At 31.7% G+C, this 22,796-nt stretch overlaps 2 protein-coding genes across 3 annotated transcripts; one reads left to right on the forward strand and one right to left on the reverse strand.

Moving 5' to 3' along the window:
• The first annotated feature begins 659 nt into the window (after window positions 1-659).
• LOC141686354 (uncharacterized) lies at window positions 660-5,007 on the forward strand. The gene is made up of 4 exons (XM_074491394.1): window positions 660-846; window positions 1,115-1,550; window positions 4,716-4,833; window positions 4,924-5,007. The coding sequence occupies exons 1-4, from the start codon at window positions 660-662 to the stop codon at window positions 5,005-5,007; spliced, it is 825 nt and encodes a 274-aa protein (XP_074347495.1).
• Window positions 5,008-11,019: 6,012 nt separating this feature from the next.
• On the reverse strand, window positions 11,020-13,794 carry LOC141687385 (LEC14B protein-like). 2 transcript variants are annotated; one of them, XM_074492633.1, is made up of 7 exons: window positions 13,475-13,794; window positions 13,070-13,192; window positions 12,864-12,968; window positions 12,661-12,717; window positions 11,743-11,790; window positions 11,441-11,614; window positions 11,020-11,310 (listed from the first exon to the last, which is right to left on the reverse strand). In XM_074492633.1, exons 3-7 carry the CDS (start codon window positions 12,870-12,872, stop codon window positions 11,260-11,262), a joined length of 339 nt encoding a protein of 112 aa, XP_074348734.1. In that variant the 5' UTR covers window positions 12,873-12,968; window positions 13,070-13,192; window positions 13,475-13,794; the 3' UTR covers window positions 11,020-11,259. The 2 variants fall into 2 exon arrangements, with proteins under 2 accessions (XP_074348734.1, XP_074348735.1); XM_074492634.1 differs by lacking the exon at window positions 11,743-11,790.
• Between the last annotated feature and the right edge of the window lie 9,002 nt (window positions 13,795-22,796).

A 22,796-nucleotide genomic window follows, 5' to 3' on the forward strand; every position in this document is an offset into this window, starting at 1 on the left:
GGTCGGTGAATTAGTTGATTGTGTTGGTTTAAGGATTGTGGTCTTATTTATGGGCATGCCAATCTACAAATAGTTCCTTGCATTTTTTTTGTAAGAGCGTTGTACTAGGTCTATATAGTGTTGTTATTAATCAGTATAAAATGTTGCAAAAACACTAAAAATGTTGCAAAAAACATTAAAAACCGTTGCAAAAGGGTTGCATCAATACCCCACATGTGGGCCCCACCAGTGGCCAACTGGTGGGGCTCTCATGTGGGGCCCACAAATATTGTACTGATAAGTCAAAACCTGTTGTAACACTTTTCAACTCCTATTGCAACCCCATTGGTGTTGCAATAACATGTTTCTATAGCGGATAACCAAGGGTTGCAATAAGGTGTCCCCGGGGTTGCAAAAAACTCTATTACAATGCCTAAAATTGCAAACCCGAAAAAGAGTCGTAATAGCCTTTTTTGAACTTTAGTAGCGCTTTTTTGGCCCTTAGTAACGGTTTCTGGGGGTTGCAGAATCCAATCTATGGCGTAGTGATTACTGTTGATACTAACGAAGTGTACAACTGCCAAAGAAGTCTGGGCATCCATTAAAACTGTGTCCTTAGATGCTGATAGGGTGAAGAAAGCTAAGTCCCAAACTCTCAAGGCTGAGTTGAGTCGCTAAAGATGAATGAGTTGGAGCAGTTGGATGATTTTTGTTTGAAATTGAATGTCCAGGTTGTGAAGATCAGGGCACTTGGAGAATCAATTAGAGAGGAGTACGTTGTGAAGAAAATTCTACGGGCAGTCCCAACAAAGTATCGACAAATTGCCTCAGCACTTGAGCAATTTAGAAACGATGTTTGTCGAGGAGGTAATTGGCTCATTGAAAGCTCGTGAAGAACGTCTTTCGGTATAAGGTGAGTGCAAAGAAGGGCAATAACTACTCATGACTGAAGAAGAGTGGTCTAAACATGAAGCCAGTAGTGGGAAGCTTCTACTTACACGTTCAGAGTTGCTGCAAAGATCTTACCGAAGTGGAAATGGTTTTTGAGGAAGGGATAACCAGGGAGGTCGTGACAGAATCGATTGAAGTAAAGTAAAGTGTTTCAACTGCGGAACATATGGGCATTTCGCTGCAGAGTTTAGAAAACCAAAGGATAAAGTGCATCGTGGAGAAGTAAATTTGGCACAAACCATTGACGATGAACCTGCCCTCCTAATGGTAATGAGTAATGAAACAACAGACGGTGTGATTTTGCTCAGTGAAGGTCTAAAATCGAACAGAAAGCGGGTAGTAGACAATATATGGTATCTCAACAGCGAAGCAAGTAACTATATGACTAGGTGTCGTGAAAAATTTGAAAGTTTGGATAGGACAATACAAGGACAGATAAAGTTTAGTGATGGATCTCTAGTACAAATTGAGGGCAACGACACAATCAACATGGTATGTAAAAATGGCGAGAACAGAACACTCGATGGAGTATACTATATACTGACACTGTGTAGCAACATTATCAGTTTGGGCCAACTCTCAGAAGAAGGAAACCAAGTGGTGTTGAACGGGGAAAGCATGTGGGTTTATGACAGCTGTGGATGGCTCTTGATGCACGTGAAAAGATCTGCAAACCGTCTTTACAAAATCTGTATTGAAACCAATAAATGAGTGTGTTTGTTAATAAATAACCTTTCAAATCTGATTCGAAGGGTGGAATATTGTGTTTTAACCTTTTCCAAGTCTTGATCTTTTGCTTATATAAGATATAATGTATTGGATGTAATATCGTGGTCCATCTCAAGAACAATAATAACAACCAAAAATCTTGTTAATAGGGAGAATTTTATTACGTAGCTAAAAGCAAAAAAACAAACATGAATTCTAAGCTAGGGTTTTTATAAAGACAACGATGTAGAGAAATATATACACGCAATATATGTGTATAACCCTAAAACAACCAGTACGCCTTAGTACTGGAGCTTCCATGATTTTTGACACATTTATCTTCTGCAAAAAGACAATAATTATACAATTAGAAAGATCAAAATACATATATAATCATACAATACATATATAAAATAGAATAAAACAAACAAATAACTGAAGTGGGTTGCCTCCCAAAAACATCTTTCTTTTTCGTCTTTGGCTAGATGTGAGTGAATTCAGGAAGATATTGGAAATGTTAAATTAACATCTTCCAAACATTGCCTCTTAAGACCTTCATAAAAAGGTTTTAAACGATGACCATTCACGTTAAGAACCTTACCAATTTCGGGGCTATATATTTCAACTACACCATGAGAAGAAACCTTAGTCACAATAAAAAGATTAATCCATCTTGAACGTAATTTTCCAGGAAATAACATAAATTTAGCAAGAAATAGAAGGACTTTTTGACAACTATTAAATTCTTTCTATATCACATTTTATCATGAAGGGCTCGTGTTTTTTCTTTGTAAATTCGTGAATCTTCATAAACATATTGAATTGTTTCAAATGAGAAAAAGCTCTGTGCTCCATTTCAACATGAATATGACATGCCATACCATGGACTAAACAAAAAGGAGATATATAAATAAGTGTTTTGTAGGTTGTTTGATAAACCTATAACTAGGAGTGTACACAAACCAACCAGACCGACCAAAACGATACGAACCGATCCTATTTCAGTCGTTCCAAATCAATTTTTTCCAATACGATACATATTTGGGTTGAAAAAATGTCAACCCGATTTAATTGGGTTGGATATGGGTTTCGATATTTTTAAATCGATCAAATCCAACCCGATTAAAAATTTACGTACATGTTAATTTATTAATTTTATAGTTGTACATATGTTTAGTCCTAATAGAAAGGCTCATATATCTATAGTTTGGAATATCAGTCCTCAATGTTTAAAGAATATGTCACTATTTTCTTTTATTGAGTTCATGTTTAAAGAATGTTTAAAGACTAAGTATTGTATTATAACTCTCTTCTTAATGTTTAAGCCATATATGACATAGATGATTTTAGTACTTTATTGAACTATTTTCAAGTGTTTTAGACTTTGTGACTTTCTGATTTATTCTATAATTATTACGAATATTATTTTTGAAAAATTACAAAACCCATCGAAATCGATCCAAACCGAGTTACAAGTTGGTTTGGGTTACAAATTTAAACGGTTCAGTTTGGGTTGAGATTTTAAAAACCCAAATTAATTGGGTTGGGTTGCTAAATTCCCTCAACCCGCCCAACCCGGTATGTGTACATCCCTACCCACAACACATCGTTAAGCCGAATGCTCCAACCTTTCCTATTTGGATTTACAATCTTCTCTAGTATGGATTTGATCTCTCTATTATACCCCTCAGCTTGCCCGTTATTTTATTTATAATAAGATGTCGAAATATGATGTGTAACATTGTACTTCTTCAATAAAGTTTCCATCACTCGATTACAAAAGTAAGTCCCCCTATCACTTATCATAACCCGTGGTGTACCATACATAGAAAAAATTTAGATTTCACAAAGTCTACAATAATTTTAGCATCATCGATTTTTTGTAGCTTTTGCTTCAACCCATTTAGAAACATAATTCACAACCAAAAGTCCTTCACAAGTATATGAATGACAAAATCTTAATATAGAAGAAATGTCAGTTTCAAGCACACACATTCGTATTATTTAATCATGGCAGTAGTTCCACAAATAACACAAATAAGGATCATCCTACACGTAATATTTAACATCACTTTTCACTTTATCTTTTTGTGATCTAGAAAAATCATCACGTAAAGTTCTAATAGCAAAATGATTTACAATATCAATATACACGGATTAGATTCCTCAATGGCAAAGAGATGTTCATCTATAAAATTATCTTTCAATGGCGAGAGCTCTTTATTAGTAACTAATCCAGTAAGATGATCAGGCACCGGATTTTGAGCACCTCCATGTCACGGATTTGTTAGTCAATCTCTTATAACATGAGTATCCACCTTATAATCCTTTACTTCACTTCCTTCTTTACAAGCAAATACAGAATTAAGGTTACTACAAAATTAAAGAAATATGACATGGCTCATGCCATATCAAAGTGTCATGTCCACATAAATTAAGTATATAATAATACAAAAGAAAGAATTCTATGTATAATAAAATGTATATGAATATACAATTTTAGTAAATTTTAATCAAATTATATATGGTAATGTAATCTCATGATTTTCAACCTTTACTATCATGATCACCATCTATAAATATATAATTAAATATCTAGATTAAAGACATAGTCAAATATCCACATATTCGAAATATACACCTCTTTTAGAAATTTAAAAGGAGGTCATAATATTAACAAAGAACTACAAATATATGCTAACAATATATGTAATGATCTCTATATTATATTCTTTTGATATATCACTTAATTAGCAAATATACACATACAAATATACAACCTTTTTAAGACTCTAAATATACCCTAAGAATCAATGCCTTATACAGAATATCCCTAATAAATCTTTAACAAAATCTGCACATCAGAAAGGTTGTGAAAAGTATGAATATCTAAAAATATCCAAAGTCCATATCTGAACCAATAAAAGCAACCACGTTGGGCTTTTATTGTCATCATGGCAGTGATCGGTCTGTTCTCCAATTATTGCATGAATGCATGTCTTCTCAAATTAAATTAGTTCTCATTCTGTGAAAATATATATTATCTTGTTATCTAAATCTCTATTGAGTAACTACAGGTTTGACGTTACGACAGTAAATGACGGAGCAGTAGCAGTTGATATGTATAAAGCTGGAGAAAGACATTTTGATCTTATAATTACTGATCTAGAAATGCCCTTGATGACTGGTATTGAGGTTAGTAATTAGTTTTTCAAATTATTAATAAATTTGGACGTCCCAACAAATAAACACTATGAATTTGTTTGTTGATATATGTTTTTTTAGGCTACTAAAGAACTGCTAAACAATGGGAGTCTTACTAAAGCCTTAGATATTACTAAACTCCAGAGCAGCCTCAAAAAAGACTGACTAATAAATCACTGAAGCAGCAATCAGCAGTGCTTTGATGAGCAGTTCATGTCATTGTATTTTAGATTATTAAACTCACCAGAGATGAGGACTGACTCACCTGACTTATTGTAGTTTTATGGGTCCAAGTGCTCCCCTACTCTCGCTGAAAAACACCACACTTGTGTACTGACGCTCATATGCCATCTTTAGGCCATCGAATATTGCCCAAACCTCCTCAGTCTCCGGATCAAACAAGCCAATCATCCCCCCAACACCTCGAACCCACCTTCCATTCCTTTTTAGAACACCTCCAACACTAGCCTTGAACTCAGTCGTGTCAAACACACCTTTTACACACAATTTGTAAGCCATTTGTTATTCCCTAACAATAAAACAAGAATGGTGCTGAATAAAAGAGTGATAATAATCAAAACACTAAGTAATAAAAACACAAGTTTTTAAATCTTTGTGGTGAATTTGAAAGTATCCATCAGATATATATATATATATATATATATATATATATATATAAACAAATTCCCCATAAGTTTTCAAGAAGTAGAGATATGAAATTAATTAAAATGATGAATATTTGTCAAATGATAAATATTGTCACCCATCTTTTCTTCTTAAGGTAGTACATATTGATAATAAAAATAATGGAGAGAAATGAGTGTGCATTCCTTTTCTAAATTGTTAAGTTTCCATTTTATTAAAATGTCATTTCCTAAATATTCATTTTGTTACCCTTGATAAATTTCTGTTAATATAATAATTTATTAAATAAGTAACCAATTCATAAATTTAATTAAAAAAAATTTACACATATCCCAAATCTCATACTCTTGTTCTCTTTTGTTGAATTTTAATTAGTATGGATCGATAGGTCTAAAAATGACTAATTTTTTATACAATTGGATTACAAAATATTTATTAGAAATCAAAACATTACCTATAAATAATCGCATCATTTGTGCAACACTTAAATTCATATATCTCATTTTTTTCGTATGATAAATACAATTTACATATATATTTTTGGAAATTATGTTAGTGACAATTAGTTAGTTTTAATAATGAGAATTTATAATTTTAACATTTTAAATTATTGCAGGCCTTTATTTTCAATAAAAACTTCAATTTCTTACATATATATAAAAAGACATTAATTAAAGATATTTTTAGCATTTGACATGAAATTGCTGTAGTTTGTCACATTAAAGAATAGTTTAACTTAAAATTTGAAAGATATAAGCAATATTTGTCAAAGAAAAATATTATTAATTGATTAACTTGTACCACTATATTTTTTGACAAACAAAAAAGGAGTCCACAAATCCTCAACTACCCATACAATCACTTTGGAAATAATTAACATACTAAAACAAATTAGATGAATTATTTCATGATAGTTTTAGCACACATAATTTAAAAATTCTTGAAATTAAAAGGAAATCAAACACATAAGCTATCCACATATGTGAAAACAGCTATGGACCATATCTCATAAAAATAAAAATGCCTCAACCCGGGGTCAGGAGTTCACCTCACCAAATACAATAACCAATATATAAATAACAAGATTATTGTTAAATTATACTAACTTGACCCCAAACAAAGATCTTATCCACCTTCAAGTATAATGCACATTCTCATTATTACAAGCCCTTTATTCAACATCTAACACACACTAACTTTATTCAGCAACACATCAAACCTCATGGCCTGATACAAACTACCTCAGAGGAGCCGGGTCGAGTAGGGGCACGAACATGTGTCTGTCTGACTGGTCTTCAAGGCATCTGCGGAGTATACATAACAGTTTGCAAGGGTGAGCATAATCGCTCAGCAGTACCAAAATATGAATAACGGAATAAAACAGTAATGTAACAGTTATAGGAACAGAGCTGTAATCATGATATCAACATTATATAATGAAAATCAGAGAGAACCGGATAGCATGCTTTATCAAAACAATATAGTAGTGTGCTGTCTAAATTCCAGAGTCCAATTTTAGCATGCTAATCACATTTATAAAACCGCTGTATCAACTACTCATGCCATAACGGGAATCACAAATCCAAATCAGATACGTAGCGGATATGTGAACACAGTTGATCAGACTATTAACACCAGACGGCTCTAACTGCCATCCGATTTACCTGTTCCGGAACTCAGAGACTAGCTAGGTCCCTGACCTGCTGGACTAATCGGTTTTATAGTGCGCGCAACCGAATTAGCCTCTTACGCCACCTAAATAGGCCTACTCTGGCCCCAATGTATCCCATATCTGACCGTTTTATCCAGTTTTCAAAACACTTGTACCTATCTCATTTTTAAAATAATTTTTTAACCAGCACACATATAAAATCCACTTTGCAAATCATTTCATTCGAGATAGGTACCTTTCGAAGTAACTTTTCCCCCAAAACAATTTGAAAACAGTGATTTATAACTACGGCGATACGTAACTTAAAACGTTTCTGTTCCATTACGAAAATAAAGCATTTAGCTATTCATTTGCACCGAACCATAAAAGAATCAATCTAAATTTAATAGCTCCTAGGGTGTTTTGAGTAAGAATATCATAATTTGTAAATTCATAAGTTGTAAAAATGTTTGTAACAAGCTCAATGTATGATGGCAGTTTAATGTCAAAATAAGACTTTCATCTAATATTTAAAACTAAATTAAGCACAAATTCCTTGATTTATAGAGTACTCATAGTAGCACCATGAATATACTTGTAATGAATAATGGGTCTAGTTCATCTCCATTCTTTTACAAAGACAATTGACCGTTCAAATCTGATTCATAGGGTAAATTATTTACCTATAAAAATAATCTTTTCATAAAAAATAACTCGTAGACGATCTCTACAAGATGGTGTATTGCATCCATCTTATAGTTTATTATTTTTTATAGGCACTAGACTATGGTTATTTTTCTCTTCTTTTTTTTTGCAAAATAGTAATTGGGATGTTGTTTAAACATCGCCCAGGTATCGATAACTGTTAACAATCTTTAACATAGACCTGAAGCATATTATGTCGTCCTAGATTTTAAGGCGGGGAAATGTGTTTGACAGAATTTATACAAATCGCTACTAAACATCATTCAAATCATCTAAGGACATTACATATATCAAATTTTGAAAATAATGGCCCAAATAAAAAAAGGCCGGTTACAAGTCAATCCGTTTAACCTGAACCCGACCCGCTAAACCCAAAAAATTATATTTAAATTTTTTTATAAATATATAATCTGATACTGATCTAATTGATCATTTAAACATAAACATATAAAGTTTGAATAAATTTTTATTATTTATAAAGATACGAATCTCGTTAACAACGAATATTTATATTATTGTTGATAAAGATACATACAAGTTCGAATCTTATCAAGAACAAACATTTACATTATAAAATTATTATTTATAAATAAGATCTCATCAATCAGATACTATTACTATTTCAATTTAACTTGAAATTCTATATAAAGAAATTATATTTATACAATCATTATTTAGTATATATACATAATTTTAATAAAATTATAAAACATAAAAATGAAAATCACGGCCTTAAGCTAGTGTTAGTAAAGCCTAAATAAAATTTAAAGATTTAAATAAATTTTTATATAACATAATAAATTATTCTTTATTTAAATATTGATCAATTATATTATTTTATAAAACAAAATGACTAACATACATGTAACTCATGTTCATAATTGTTAGGAAGAATCGTGTGTCATACGTGGTTGGTCTTATTTTAGAACTCATTAGAGACCCATGTTCGAATTCCGACTCTTTCTTTTTTTTATGAGTTAACATACGACGGAATCCGTCGTAAGTTTTTGTGGTTAAAATTTGGGGAAAAATTGAAATGACCGCCCAATGCTCTATACGTCGTCGTTACAAACAAAACAGATGTCGTTACAACCAAAACCCTAAAATAAACCTCTTTCCCATTTTTACTTTTTAGTAAAAGTCTCCATCTCAATTCTCAAGTTGCTGCTGTGATCAATTCGTAACAAAAATCGATCTTTCTTTCTCTTTATATCACAAATTGATTGCATAGCGTAATGATTCTAACAATCGTTGTACTCATTGTGGGCTAGTTTAAATGTTCAGTGAATATTATACTGATTTCGAGTTGCTCATTTAATGTTTTTACTTCTATAACTTAAGCTATAATATGTATTTATCACCTATTAACCATACTGCTGCTCAATACTCTTCCATTTCAGGATAGATTGTCCAAAGGCGTTGCGAAATTTATTGGCAATTATTCGCATGTTTTGGCCAGATGGTTGTGTTGGAATTAAAGAAATTGATAGGAAATCTCCTGGGTTCTGAAATAAGTGTATAGATGAGTTCTTGGTATATCGCACACCTTTGTTATATGCATATATATTAGATCGTGTTTATTTTATAGTTATTCCCTTTTATCTTTTGCCCTCCACTATATCTTTTTTTGTAGCGCTACTACACATGGGACTCGAGATTTTCCACTGAAGATGAGATAAGGGCTTCCATACTTATGTATATGCACCTTATGTATATGCAGGATAACATGCGTCGTACACTTGCTAATGATAGGGAAAGGGCTGACAACAAGATCGCGGAAGTTGGAGGGACTTATGCAGATCATAGGCCTCCATATATGAAGCCTGGTGTTTGGTCCAGATTAGCTGAGTATTGGGTAAGCGAATAATTTAAGAAAAAGTCTGATGCTGGTAAGAAGGCTCGAGCAGCGATGAAAGTGCCTGCGAGTTCGGGAGCCCGTTCATTTGATCGTCGTCGGGTATGTCATTGCATTGCAAAAATAGTTACTTGGTTCAAGTCAAAATATATGCCTTTCGAGTTGCAACATCCATGTTGAGTTCACACTTAACTCTTGGTTCAGTGGTTCTATAAATCAACATGATTGTGCTTCTACAATCTACAAATATATATTAGTAACATAGTGGTGTAATATTATTTTGGTTTCAACATCACAGTAGAAATACTGGTGCTCATAATTAAAGATTCCAGAATTATCTACACAAAATCTGTTCTTCAGCAAAAATATTATTCTAAATTTGTTTTAATAGTTTTTTATTTGCTAACTTATATTTCATAAGTTTGAAAAATGATTAATTGTCCGATGGGGCTTAAAGAAATGTGGAGCTATGTGTATATTAATAATATACAACAATAATTATAGAATGAAGTACAATTTCTCTGTTTAATAATTATGAAATGTATATTAATATTATATTAAAATGTTCACTAAACAAAAAAAAACTAATTTCTTGTGTTAATTTTATACGAGGCCACAGGACATATGATTAGAGTTATCAAAAATCAGGATTATGATTCATTAAGTAATAGTCACGTATAAACAATGCATAAATATATATATTTTTCACTACAACATATTTGCAATCATACAACTGTTTTTTTGCTGTTGTGTGACAGGTAGAGTTTCCGTTGTCTATTCAACACTCGTGTGATCGAAGATTGGACAACGGTTGTTTATACACTTGTAATAAGTGAGATTAAACAACGTTTTTTAATAATGGTTACAATCAAGAATTCACAACACGTACTCTATATTAACCATTGTTAGGAAATTCTTTAAACAACCGTTTCTTTATTGAACTATTGTCTACCTAACTTAACAACAACGGTTTTGTGAAAAAACCATTGTTGTTAACTTATTTGATATTTTCATAAACAACAGTTTATAAACTTCTTTTAACTTGTTAAAACTGTTGTCATGAATGTTTTTTGTTTAAAAGACAATGGTGTAAAAGATTTAAACCATTGCAAAGAATATCAATAGACAACAGTTTTTTTAAAAAAATATTATGTGCAATGAGACATACAACAGTTTTCATCATTTTTAAAGTGTCTTTCACACAACTGTTTATAAAATTAATCCCATTATTTAAAATAAACCATTTTTAAAATAAAATGGTATTATGATAATTCAATTATTATTTCACAATTGAAATTAAATTTACAATACAAAGGTTCTCTACATGAATTACAACTATAACTTAAAATCTATTTCTAAACATGCTCATTAATTCTTAACATAAACAGAGCATGCATATATTAGTCTAGTAAGTTGGTATCAATTTCTCCATTCCTACTAGAATTATTCCTGTCACCACTCCAGGAATCATTCACGTCACCACTTCCTGGAGATATTGGCTCCCTTCCTCTCGTGCTAAAGCCAGAGCCTTTATCCCTCATATGTAGAAATTGCAGATGGTTCAGGGATCCCATGAAGCAATCTTAAACTTGATAGGTGTATAAGAGAATAACTGCAAACCACTAATATTCTCAGGTATAAAGTCATTATTGTAAACAATAGTTTAAACAAAGCAGCATGGCATAATATCCACATATAACTATGTCATCTGATCATCACAGCAAAAAATGTCAAAACCTTACCATATGAGGTTTAAAACGGAGGGAAAGTCTATTTATTCCCAGATCATAAACACATATTGATGAATCACTAGTTCCTGCAATAATCTCTTTAGAATCGCTTGAGAATTTTACGGATAAGATCCCATAATCATCATTATCATCCAGAACCCGGAATTTTAATATCTCATGAAGTTCCTGTATAAACCAACTTCAGTGAGAAACAAAGCCTTTGATGTATCACAGGGAATATTGAAAGGGAAATACTTAAAATAAACGTCCATATTTCAACATTTAAGGTTATAGACACTACTACAGAAACGTACAGTACTACTGGCAGAATGTTCTCCCATCAGTACATCATTTGAAAACACCTGTTCAACACATCATCATTAGTGTTGCTAATAAATCAGTACATAGACTTCTTAAGTTACATTGCTACGTCATACCTTCACTTGTACACTAAACTTATGAAGTAAAAGCGATACATATTATTTTGCCTAAGAAATAAGAACTCCCTTAACACTATAATATAACAACTTATATTTTTATTTCACGTATATTTTCTATGCAGAAAATAAATAAATGTTATACTTTATGGGGGAACTGAACTTAAAATTCAGGGGACACAATTACGAATATTGTAAGCTGAGTGGGAGAACAATACGAACTGCAGGATGCAAAAGAGCTAGTCACACTAAATCAATATACATTATTAACAAGAATGATATAAAAAAATTAGACGCTATTTACATTGATTGATAAAAAAACAAAAATACTGTGATTATAGATGTAGTTAACAAGAATGATATAAAACTTGGAAATCAATAATTTGTTATGTACATTCCCCAAAAGTGAAATATCAGGAATTCTATAGAAATGTATCCCCACGGGTGCTCATAGCTCTTAAGTCGCAATCCAGACTGCACCTTAATCAACTTATGCTCCAGGAGAACAAATAAGCCTGCTAGACAACTATACCTACAGCTAGACACTACTTGTAACATATCTTGTTTTGTTCACTAGTTGAATAAAAAGAAACCATCTGCCATTGCAAAATCATTCAACAGTTGTCTCAAGACAGATCATTTTTATATCACAATTTCAATCTTACTAGTTACTTAATCAAGTCAACTAAGAAGCATACTATTTCTTTAATATCTTAACTGGCGAGAAAATTTTAGAAATGAATAACAAATGAAAGATACAAGTAAAGATGTGATACAGTTCAGGCCATATCATACAGTTTCGTATTTGAGGAGGTTCAGTATCTTCCTTCTTTGTTTGTCATTCTGAAATTCCTGTTTCATGACCACAAGTATAAGGGGTTTAGCAGGCTAAAAGCTAATACTGATGACTGTTTTGACTTTTTATGAAGCAAATGAATAGGAGTAATGATACCGTAACATAGAAGCAGGAAGATTGAAAAAAATAAAGAACAACCAACCTCATACATTACTTTCTTATTGACTGGTGCAGTGTTGTCACAAAGAAGCCACTCACTGGTTGCTTTCAGTTTTAAGAACCCGCCCTCACTTTCGTCATCTACGGACTATAAAATTAGAATCAATCAGCAATGGCAAGATAATCTTGAAATTATAACTCAACAATAATAATAATAAAAAAGAAAAAAGAGGGTAACAAGTTTCAGACCTCCTGGTATAGTTGTGACGAGTGAGAGCGTTGTTGAGTTTAGACATTGACAATGTGTTTGACAATATCCCTGAGCCAGAGACTGTCCGTAATCTTTGTAAAAAAATCTCCATTCTCTTTATCCTTAATTAAATCATGAAAAACATAATCATTTTCAACTTCAGCTACTGACATGGTGATTTTGTGGGAAAGAGATGAAGTAACAAAACGAGGAAGGGGGGTTGTGGGAGATTTTATGAAATGAGATGGGTAATTGGTGGTCAGATAAGTGGTGGAACAACAACTACTCATATTCATTCCCCCGAATGCTTTTCTCTTTGATTTTTATTCAATTATTAATGTGCAAGCTGGAAATAGAAGTTGTTCCCATGGAGTAAATTAAGCACAACAAACATATAACCTAACCTTGCAAATGATAAACAGCTACTCATCAGTCATCCCCTGAGCTTGAAAGGTTTGAACTCCAAAAATATTCCTCAAAATTGTCGCTTTGAACTTGAAAATCAAGGAGATTAGAAATTCCAACCTTCAATTTTCTAATTGAGAAGCTGAATTCATATGCAATTTTGTGAAAGAGAAACAAGATTGGGTGAGGGAGATGGTCAGGATTTGAAAACTAAAAAACCAGGCAGAGAGAGGAGAGAGATGAGTCGTGGGAGAGAGATGGAAGCGTACGGAGAGAAAGAATCAGTAGGAGAAGAGGAGTCAGATCTAAGAAAGGGGAATGGGAGAGATAAGGGGGAAATGAAAATTAGGAGGAAGGGGGAAGTGAAAATTAAAGGGGGGAAACCAAAAATTGTGTAAAAATGAAAAAATCATAAAATAATTTTTTTATTTATATATTATAATTAAATACTTATTTTTATTTTACTTCATATTAATAGAATAATATTTATTTTAAATAATATCACATAATTTTTTATATAAAATTATTTGAAACAAATTTGAAAAAATTTCAATTATTTTTCTATATAACTAAAGTTAATATATATTAATATTGTGCAAAATGATCCTACAACCATTTTTTAAGAAAGTAATTATTTTATCAAGAAAGAGACTTATTTTTTATAGTTGCACTTCTATTCGATTTTCATTATAAAATCATACAAGATAAATTTAAAATTTTTTGAATATTTTTTTGTATGATTACAATCTATACATCTCAATACTGTTGGATCTTTGAAAATATCATTTAAAAAAATTACCATGTTGATAGAAAAAGAATCCCGTCTTCGGGAGTAGTATTTCCTCACATAAAAGATTAATTCAAAATTTTTAATAATTTTTTAGTATGATTAAAATCAATATATCTTCAGATTTACATGGTTGGATCATTGAAAAAATGAATTATAAAAATGAATTAATAATCCTGACGGTTGGATTATAAAAATGAATTATAATAATTTTTTCATATGACTAAAATTACAATATCTTAACATCCGCAAGTTTGGATCGTCGAAAAAATAATTTTAAAATTAATCTTGTAAATCGGGAACGAGTCTCGTTATCGGGAGGGGTACTTTTACCGGATTTTTCTAATCCTGACATGCAAGATGAAGTTCATATTTTTTTATAATTTTTTCATATGACTAAAATTTATATATCTTAACATCCGTATGGTTGGATCGTCGAAAAAATCATTTTAAAAATTAATCTTGTAAATCGGGAAAGAGTCTCGTTGTCGGGAGTGGTACTTTTACCGGATTTTTCTAATCCTGACATGCAAGATGAAGTTCATATTTTTTAATAATTTTTTCATATGACTAAAATTGATATATCTTAACATCCGTACGGTCGGATCGTCGAAAAAATCATTTTAAAAATTAATCTTGTAAATCAGGAACGAGTCTCGTTGTCGGGAGGGGTACTTTTACCGGATTTTTCTAATCCTGACATGCAAGATGAAGTTCATATTTTTTAATAATTTTTTCATATGACTAAATTTGATATATCTTAACATCCGTACGGTTGGATCGTCGAAAAAATCATTTTAAAAATTAATCTTGTAAATCGGGAACGAGTCTCGTTGTTGGGAGGGGTACTTTTACCGGATTTTTCTAATCCTGACATGTAAGATGAAGTTCATATTTTTTAATAATTTTTTCATATGACTAAAATGGATATATCTTAACATCCGTACGGTTTGATCGTCGAAAAAATCATTTTAAAAATTAATCTTGTAAATCAGGAACGAGTCTCGTTGTCGGGAGGGGTACTTTTACCGGATTTTTCTAATCCTGACATGCAAGATGGAGTTCATATTTTTTAATAATTTTTTCATATGACTAAAATTGATATATCTTAACATCCGTACGGTTGGATCGTCGAAAAAATTATTTTAAAAATTAATCTTGTAAATCGGGAACGAGTCTCGTTGTTGGGAGGGGTACTTTTACCGGATTTTTCTAATCCTGACATGTAAGATGAAGTTCATACTTTTTAATAATTTTTTCATATGAATAAATTGATATATCTTATCATCCGTACGGTTGGATCGTCGAAAAAATCATTTTAAAAATTAATCTTTTAAATCGGGAACGAGTCTTGTTGTCGGGAGGGGTACTATTACCGGATTTTTCTAATCCTGACATGCAAGATGGAGTTCATATTTTTTAATAATTTTTTCATATGACTAAAATTGATATATCTTAACATCCGTACGGTTGGATCGTCGAAAAAATTATTTTAAAAATTAATCTTGTAAATCGGGAACGAGTCTCGTTGTCGGGAGGGGTACTTTTACCGGATTTTTCTAATCCTGACATGTAAGATGAAGTTCATATTTTTTAATAATTTTTTCATATGACTAAAATGGATATATCTTAACATCCGTACGGTTTGATCGTCGAAAAAATCATTTTAAAAATTAATCTTGTAAATCAGGAACGAGTCTCGTTGTCGGGAGGGGTACTTTTACCGGATTTTTCTAATCCTGACATGCAAGATGAAGTTCATATTTTTTAATAATTTTTTCATATGACTAAATTTGATATATCTTAACATCCGTACGGTTGGATCGTCGAAAAAATCATTTTAAAAATTAATCTTGTAAATCGGGAACGAGTCTCGTTGTTGGGAGGGGTACTTTTACCGGATTTTTCTAATCCTGACATGTAAGATGAAGTTCATATTTTTTAATAATTTTTTCATATGACTAAAATTGATATATCTTAACATCCGTACGGTTGGATCGTCGAAAAAATCATTTTAAAAATTAATCTTGTAAATCGGGAACGAGTCTCGTTGTTGGGAGGGGTACTTTTACCGGATTTTTCTAATCCTGACATGCAAGATGAAGTTCATATTTTTTAATAATTTTTTCATATGACTAAAATTGATATATCTTAACATCCGTACGGTTGGATCGTCGAAAAAATCATTTTAAAAATTAATCTTGTAAATCGGGAACGAGTCTCGTTGTTGGGATGGGTACTTTTACCGGATTTTTCTAATCTTGACATGCAAGATGAAGTTCATACTTTTTAATAATTTTTTCATATGAATAAATTGATATATCTTATCATCCGTACGGTTGGATCGTCGAAAAAATCATTTTAAAAATTAATCTTTTAAATCGGGAACGAGTCTTGTTGTCGGGAGGGGTACTATTACCGGATTTTTCTAATCCTGACATGCAAGATGGAGTTCATATTTTTTAATAATTTTTTCATATGACTAAAATTGATATATCTTAACATCCGTACGGTTGGATCGTCGAAAAAATTATTTTAAAAATTAATCTTGTAAATCGGGAACGAGTCTCGTTGTCGGGAGGGGTACTTTTACCGGATTTTTCTAATCCTGACATGTAAGATGAAGTTCATATTTTTTAATAATTTTTTCATATGACTAAAATGGATATATCTTAACATCCGTACGGTTTGATCGTCGAAAAAATCATTTTAAAAATTAATCTTGTAAATCAGGAACGAGTCTCGTTGTCGGGAGGGGTACTTTTACCGGATTTTTCTAATCCTGACATGCAAGATGAAGTTCATATTTTTTAATAATTTTTTCATATGACTAAATTTGATATATCTTAACATCCGTACGGTTGGATCGTCGAAAAAATCATTTTAAAAATTAATCTTGTAAATCGGGAACGAGTCTCGTTGTTGGGAGGGGTACTTTTACCGGATTTTTCTAATCCTGACATGTAAGATGAAGTTCATATTTTTTAATAATTTTTTCATATGACTAAAATTGATATATCTTAACATCCGTACGGTTGGATCGTCGAAAAAATCATTTTAAAAATTAATCTTGTAAATCGGGAACGAGTCTCGTTGTCGGGATGTGTACTTTTACCGGATTTTTCTAATCCTGACATGCAAGATGAAGTTCATATTTTTTAATAATTTTTTCATATAACTAAAATTGATATATCTTAACATCTGTACGGTTGGATCGTCGAAAAAATCATTTTAAAAATTAATCTTGTAAATCGGGAACGAGTCACGTTGTCGGGATGGGTACTTTTACCGGATTTTTCTAATCCTGACATGCAAGATGAAGTTCATATTTTTTAATAATTTTTTCATATGACTAAAATTGATATATCTTAACACCCGTACGGTCAGATCGTCGAAAAAATCATTTTAAAAATTAATCTTGTAAATCGGGAACGAGTCTCGTTGTCGGGAGGGGTACTTTTACCGGATTTTTCTAATCCTGACATGCAAGATGAAGTTCATATTTTTTAATAATTTTTTCATATGACTAAAATTGATATATCTTAACATCCGTACGGTCGGATCGTCGAAAAAATCATTTTAAAAATTAATCTTGTAAATCGGGAATGAGTCTCGTTGTCGGGAGGGGTACTTTTACCGGATTTTTCTAATCCTGACATGCAAGATGATGTTCATATTTTTTAATAATTTTTTCATATGACTAAAATTGATATATCTTAACATCCGTACGGTTGGATCATCGAAAAAATCATTTTATAAATTAATCTTGTAAATCGGGAACGAGTTTCGTTGTTGGGAGTGGTACTTTTACCGGATTTTTCCAATCCTGACATGCAAGATGAAGTTCATATTTTTTAATAATTTTTTCATGTGACTAAAATTGATATATCTTAACATCCGTACAGTTGGATCGTCGGAAAAAATCATTTTAGAAATTAATCTTGTAAACCGGAAATCTCATTTATAGAGTAATACTTTTACAATGGTTTCCTTGAAACACCATTGTGTAAAGATAAAATAAGACAATGCTTTTTTTATTATAAAACCGTTGTGTGAGCATATCAGCTTTTTTCAATCTAACGGCTAATATCTAATCTCATTTCAATCAAGGGCTATCATTCAGACACTTCAGCAATCCGAGTAAAATGTTTACAACCAATCATGGGGTGCCACCTCATCAGGTGGTGCCCATTGAAATTATAAAATAACTATTTCAGACAACTGTTTTGTTCCGTTGTATGAAGTTTTCTAAGACAACCCTTGTAAAAACTGTTGTGTGAATTACTCAACGTAATATCTAAAAGCTTGTATGAGACCAACTAAGACAACACTTTTGTTTTAACATAAAACCGTTGTATAAGAATTCGGCTATTTTTCGATCTAACGGCCAATATCAAATCTCATATCAATAAAGGGCTCTCATTTCGCCACGTCAGCAATCCTTGTGAATGATTTACCACCTATCACGTGCTGCCACCTCAATAAGTGGTACCCATTGAAATTCCTCAGACAACGGTTTTGTTCCGTTGTTTGATGGTTTAGAGGACAACCTTTCTAAAAAACCGTTGTCTCAATTACACAATGTAATGTCAAAACCGTTGTCTTATATCCCTATACGTTAACATAGTAACAACGGTTTGTAATCGTTATGTTAAAGATCTACAACAACACTATATTTAAAAAACTGTTGTTTGACTCGATGAGAGGATACAACTTGTACAACAGTTTAAAAAAGATGAATATCCGTTTGTTCTGGAGCTCACACAACTGTTTTTTCTGTAAAATCAATTCACCGTTGTATGATTTTTTAGGACGACGGTTTTTTTTAACCGTTGTTTGTCAAGTGTTGTCTGATTGCAAATTTCTTGTAGTGTTTGGGAGCACATGCAATTAATTAAACTTAATCAACATATGGCAAAACTAAGTAGGCAGCATAAAGTAGCTAGCTATTGATACATATTTGGTTTATAGTCGTTCTAGGGAGAGATCCTTTTATTGTAACAGCACGGCTCATGTTGTGTTTTCGCTTTTGAAACAAAGTTTCATATGTATATGTAGTATTATGTTTGCTTCATTCTTAATAATAATAGATCCACGTAGTAAATAGCCATGCATGTCTTAGGTTTCATGCAATCCCATCGTGATATATGGGTTTCTATATAATTCATCTTCACTTAATTACTAGCTCTTCAATGACTAATTACCAATCAATAATCATACGTCCCCTCTACAAAACTAAAGTGGTTGATTGATCAAGAGACAAGTTAGAAAGCTAAAGTTAACCAAGTGATATTGATTGTAATATTATAATGTGTATTTGTTTGTTGTCATATGGCTAGCTAAATACTAACAACTATTTGTATTTTTACTTGTAGCGGTATCTTCTTTATTCCATTTACATAATGTTTATAATTATAAAAAATGTATTAATATATTGATTACTATAATCATATATATCATTCATGATGAGGAGGTTTCTGAGCTTGTTATTTTGTAATTACCTCCATAGATTTAATATACACGACACTTGTAACAAAAATGAAAATATATACACCAAGTCCAAGAATCTAATAGAAATTTCCCTATATATAATTAAATTATTTAATTACTTAGATAAGTACAGATATAGAACTTTGATTAATTATCCAATGCGACTTAAAGAAATTGGAGCAATATACCAAAAAAAGGTAGAAAAATATATTTTTCTAGATTTATTATTTCGAGATTTAGGAGAAAGCTGAATTTGGTTTAAATGTTGAATTTGGTTATTATAATTTATCGTAAATGTTAAATTCAGTTTAAATGTTAGGTAATTATTAGGGGAAAATATATGGCGACCTTGTTAGCACTGCCCTAAACAAAGTATGCTCAATACAATACATGTTTTCAATTTTCTTTAGATATGAAGTTATTTTTTAATCTTTCGTATGAATAGAGAAATATCTAGTCAGGCATGTATCGTGCATAGACTTCTCTGACATCTCTGTATACAAATTATTCTGCCTAAATAAATGATTTGTTTACAAAATTCTAACTTATTTAAGTGTATATTTTAGGGGAAGGCCTTAGCTACCGAAGATGATTCTGATTATGGTGATAGCAATGACAAGAGTACCGCGTCTGATGAAGATCATGATATGACCGGTTCTTATTATGCTCACGTCCCTCGTGGTGGTCCGATTATTAGGGGTTGAATTTTAGCTTTATGTATTTGATAATTAATGTTTGTAAGATAACCAAGTTGTCTTTGTAAACTGAATTTGGTTAAGTGGGTGTTTGTACATCAACCTAGTTTCCTTTCTACTTTTGAATTTGAATTAGTACGGATTTATGGTATAACTAATGTAAATTATTGTCACATTATGGTATTGTGACTTGTAGCATTAGTTTTATAGTTTCTGAGTTTGTGATTGAAAGTCGGAATAAATTAGACTTTGGCAGGTTTAGAGTTTGTTATTGCATTAAACTTTGGCAGGTATTGAATTTAAATTGGAAGCCGAAAATGGCTGGAAACTGAAAAATCAGTATTTGGCTATTCTGGAAATATAAACTTATGACGGTTGGTCATTACAAATTTCGTCGTAAGTAGATACTAATCCTTAACATGCGACAGTTTTTTATGTCGAAAGTTACTAACTTATGACGGTTGTTCATCACATATTTCGTCATAACTAGATCCAAATCACTAATATATGACAGTTTTTCCGTCGCAAGTTACTAACTTACGATGTACAGTTTTGTCGTAGTTTTATATTTAATTTCATCGAAGTGGGTCCCAGAAGGAAACATCCGACAATTTTTCCGTCATAAGTTAGTAGCATACGACGATTTTTTTCCGTCGTAAGGTCATTTATTATTTTATTGAGTGTGTGGGCCCCCACTTCCTAACTTGCGACGCAATTTTATCTTGTGACGAATAAATGAACTTACTACTCGACCAAAACGACGGTTTTTTTCATCATAAATGGCTCAATTATGACGATTTCAGTTCAAAAAAACCGTCGTAAATGCCCCGATTTGTTGTAGTGATAGGGAGAAATTCATTACGCTAAAAGTAAAAAAACATATATGGGAATTCTAAACTACGGTTTTTCTAAAGAGAATGATGTAGAGAAATATACACCCAATATAGGTGTATAATCCTAAAAGAACCAGTTGTAGACTAGCTACATGTCTTTTTTTGTTTTTCATATTAATTTCTCTTTTTTTTCTTTTTTTTACCTGTGTGCACGCCTTAGTACATTTGCTTCCCTCAATTTTGACATATTTACTCACAAATTGGTTATTCCCAAAAGTAATCATATAATTCATATATAAAATAGAATAAAACAAACACATAACTGAAGTAGGTTGCCTCCCAGAAGCGCCTTTCTTTTACGTCTTTGGCTAGATGTGAGTGAATTCAAGTTTCTGAAGATATTGGAAGTGTTAAAATAACCTCTTCCAAATTATGCATCTTAAGACCTTCATAAACAGGTTTTAAAAGATGACCATATACTTTGAAAACCTTACCAATTTTGGGGCTGTCTATTTCCAATACACCATGAGAAAAAACCTTAGTCACAATAAAAAGACCAATCCATCTTGAACATAATTTTCCAGGAAATTACATAAGTTTAGCATGAAATAGAAGAACTTTTTGACCAACTATAAATTTTTTTCTTATTTCACATTTTATCATGAAGAGCTCATATTTTTTCCTTGTCAATTCGTGAAACATCTTGTTTATTTACTTTGTAATTTGAATAATTTTTAATCTTTTATCCGCACTCTTGCATATTCAAACACAATTGTATATTTAAGAATTGATTTTAGATAAAAGTAAAAAATAACCAGAATTCCATTAAGGCGAAAGTCTGCAATTTTGTTGTTATATTGTTAGAGAAAAACACTTGGTATCATAGCAATCTCTTAACACATACATGAAGGATGTTGGAGTGAAGATCCCGCTTCTGGATAAAAACAACTATCATCACTAGAAAGTGAAGATGCACCTTCATCTACTCTCTCAAGATGAAAGCTATGTCAAGTGCATAGAAAATGGACCTCATATTCCTCAAAGAGCAGCAATAGATGTTAAAGATGCTACTGGAAATGAGTAGGCAATTCCAAAGCCTAAGTCAGAATGGAATGATGAAGATATTGAAGTAGTTCATAAAGACAAAAAGGCCATGAACATTATGTTCAATGGTCTTGATCAAGACATGTTTGACCATGTCATAAACTACAAAATGGTTAAGGATATTTGTGATTATATTCAAGTGCTATGTGAGGGAACTGAGCAAATCATAGAGAACAAGATGCAACTTCTCATACAATAATATGAACACTTCTATTTTGAAGATAGTGAGTCACTGAGTGACATTTTTAGTAGATTTCAAAAACTATTGAATTGTTAAATGTTGTATGAAAAAATCTACCAAACCAAGGATTCCAACCTTAAATTTCTGAGGTCTTTACAAAAAAAATGAAAGCCAATGACAGTCTGCCTTAAAAATTCACAAGAGTACAAGGATTTGACACTTGAGAGACTA

The sequence above is a fragment of the Apium graveolens genome, chromosome 9, assembly GCF_009905375.1.
Source record: "Apium graveolens cultivar Ventura chromosome 9, ASM990537v1, whole genome shotgun sequence".
NCBI lineage: Eukaryota > Viridiplantae > Streptophyta > Magnoliopsida > Apiales > Apiaceae > Apium > Apium graveolens.

Coding starts and splice junctions, on each gene's coding strand:
- LOC141686354 (XM_074491394.1), top strand. CDS start 660: ATGAATGAGTTGGAGCAGTTGGATGATTTTTGTTTGAAATTGAATGTC. Junction 847..1,114: donor AAACGATGTTTGTCGAGGAG/GTAATTGGCTCA, acceptor ATTTCGCTGCAG/AGTTTAGAAAACCAAAGGAT. Junction 4,834..4,923: donor CCTTGATGACTGGTATTGAG/GTTAGTAATTAG, acceptor ATGTTTTTTTAG/GCTACTAAAGAACTGCTAAA.
- LOC141687385 (XM_074492633.1), bottom strand. Junction 11,791..12,660: donor ACCTCCTCAAATACGAAACT/GTATGATATGGC, acceptor TGTGTTGAACAG/GTGTTTTCAAATGATGTACT. Junction 11,615..11,742: donor AACATTCTGCCAGTAGTACT/GTACGTTTCTGT, acceptor TGGTTTATACAG/GAACTTCATGAGATATTAAA.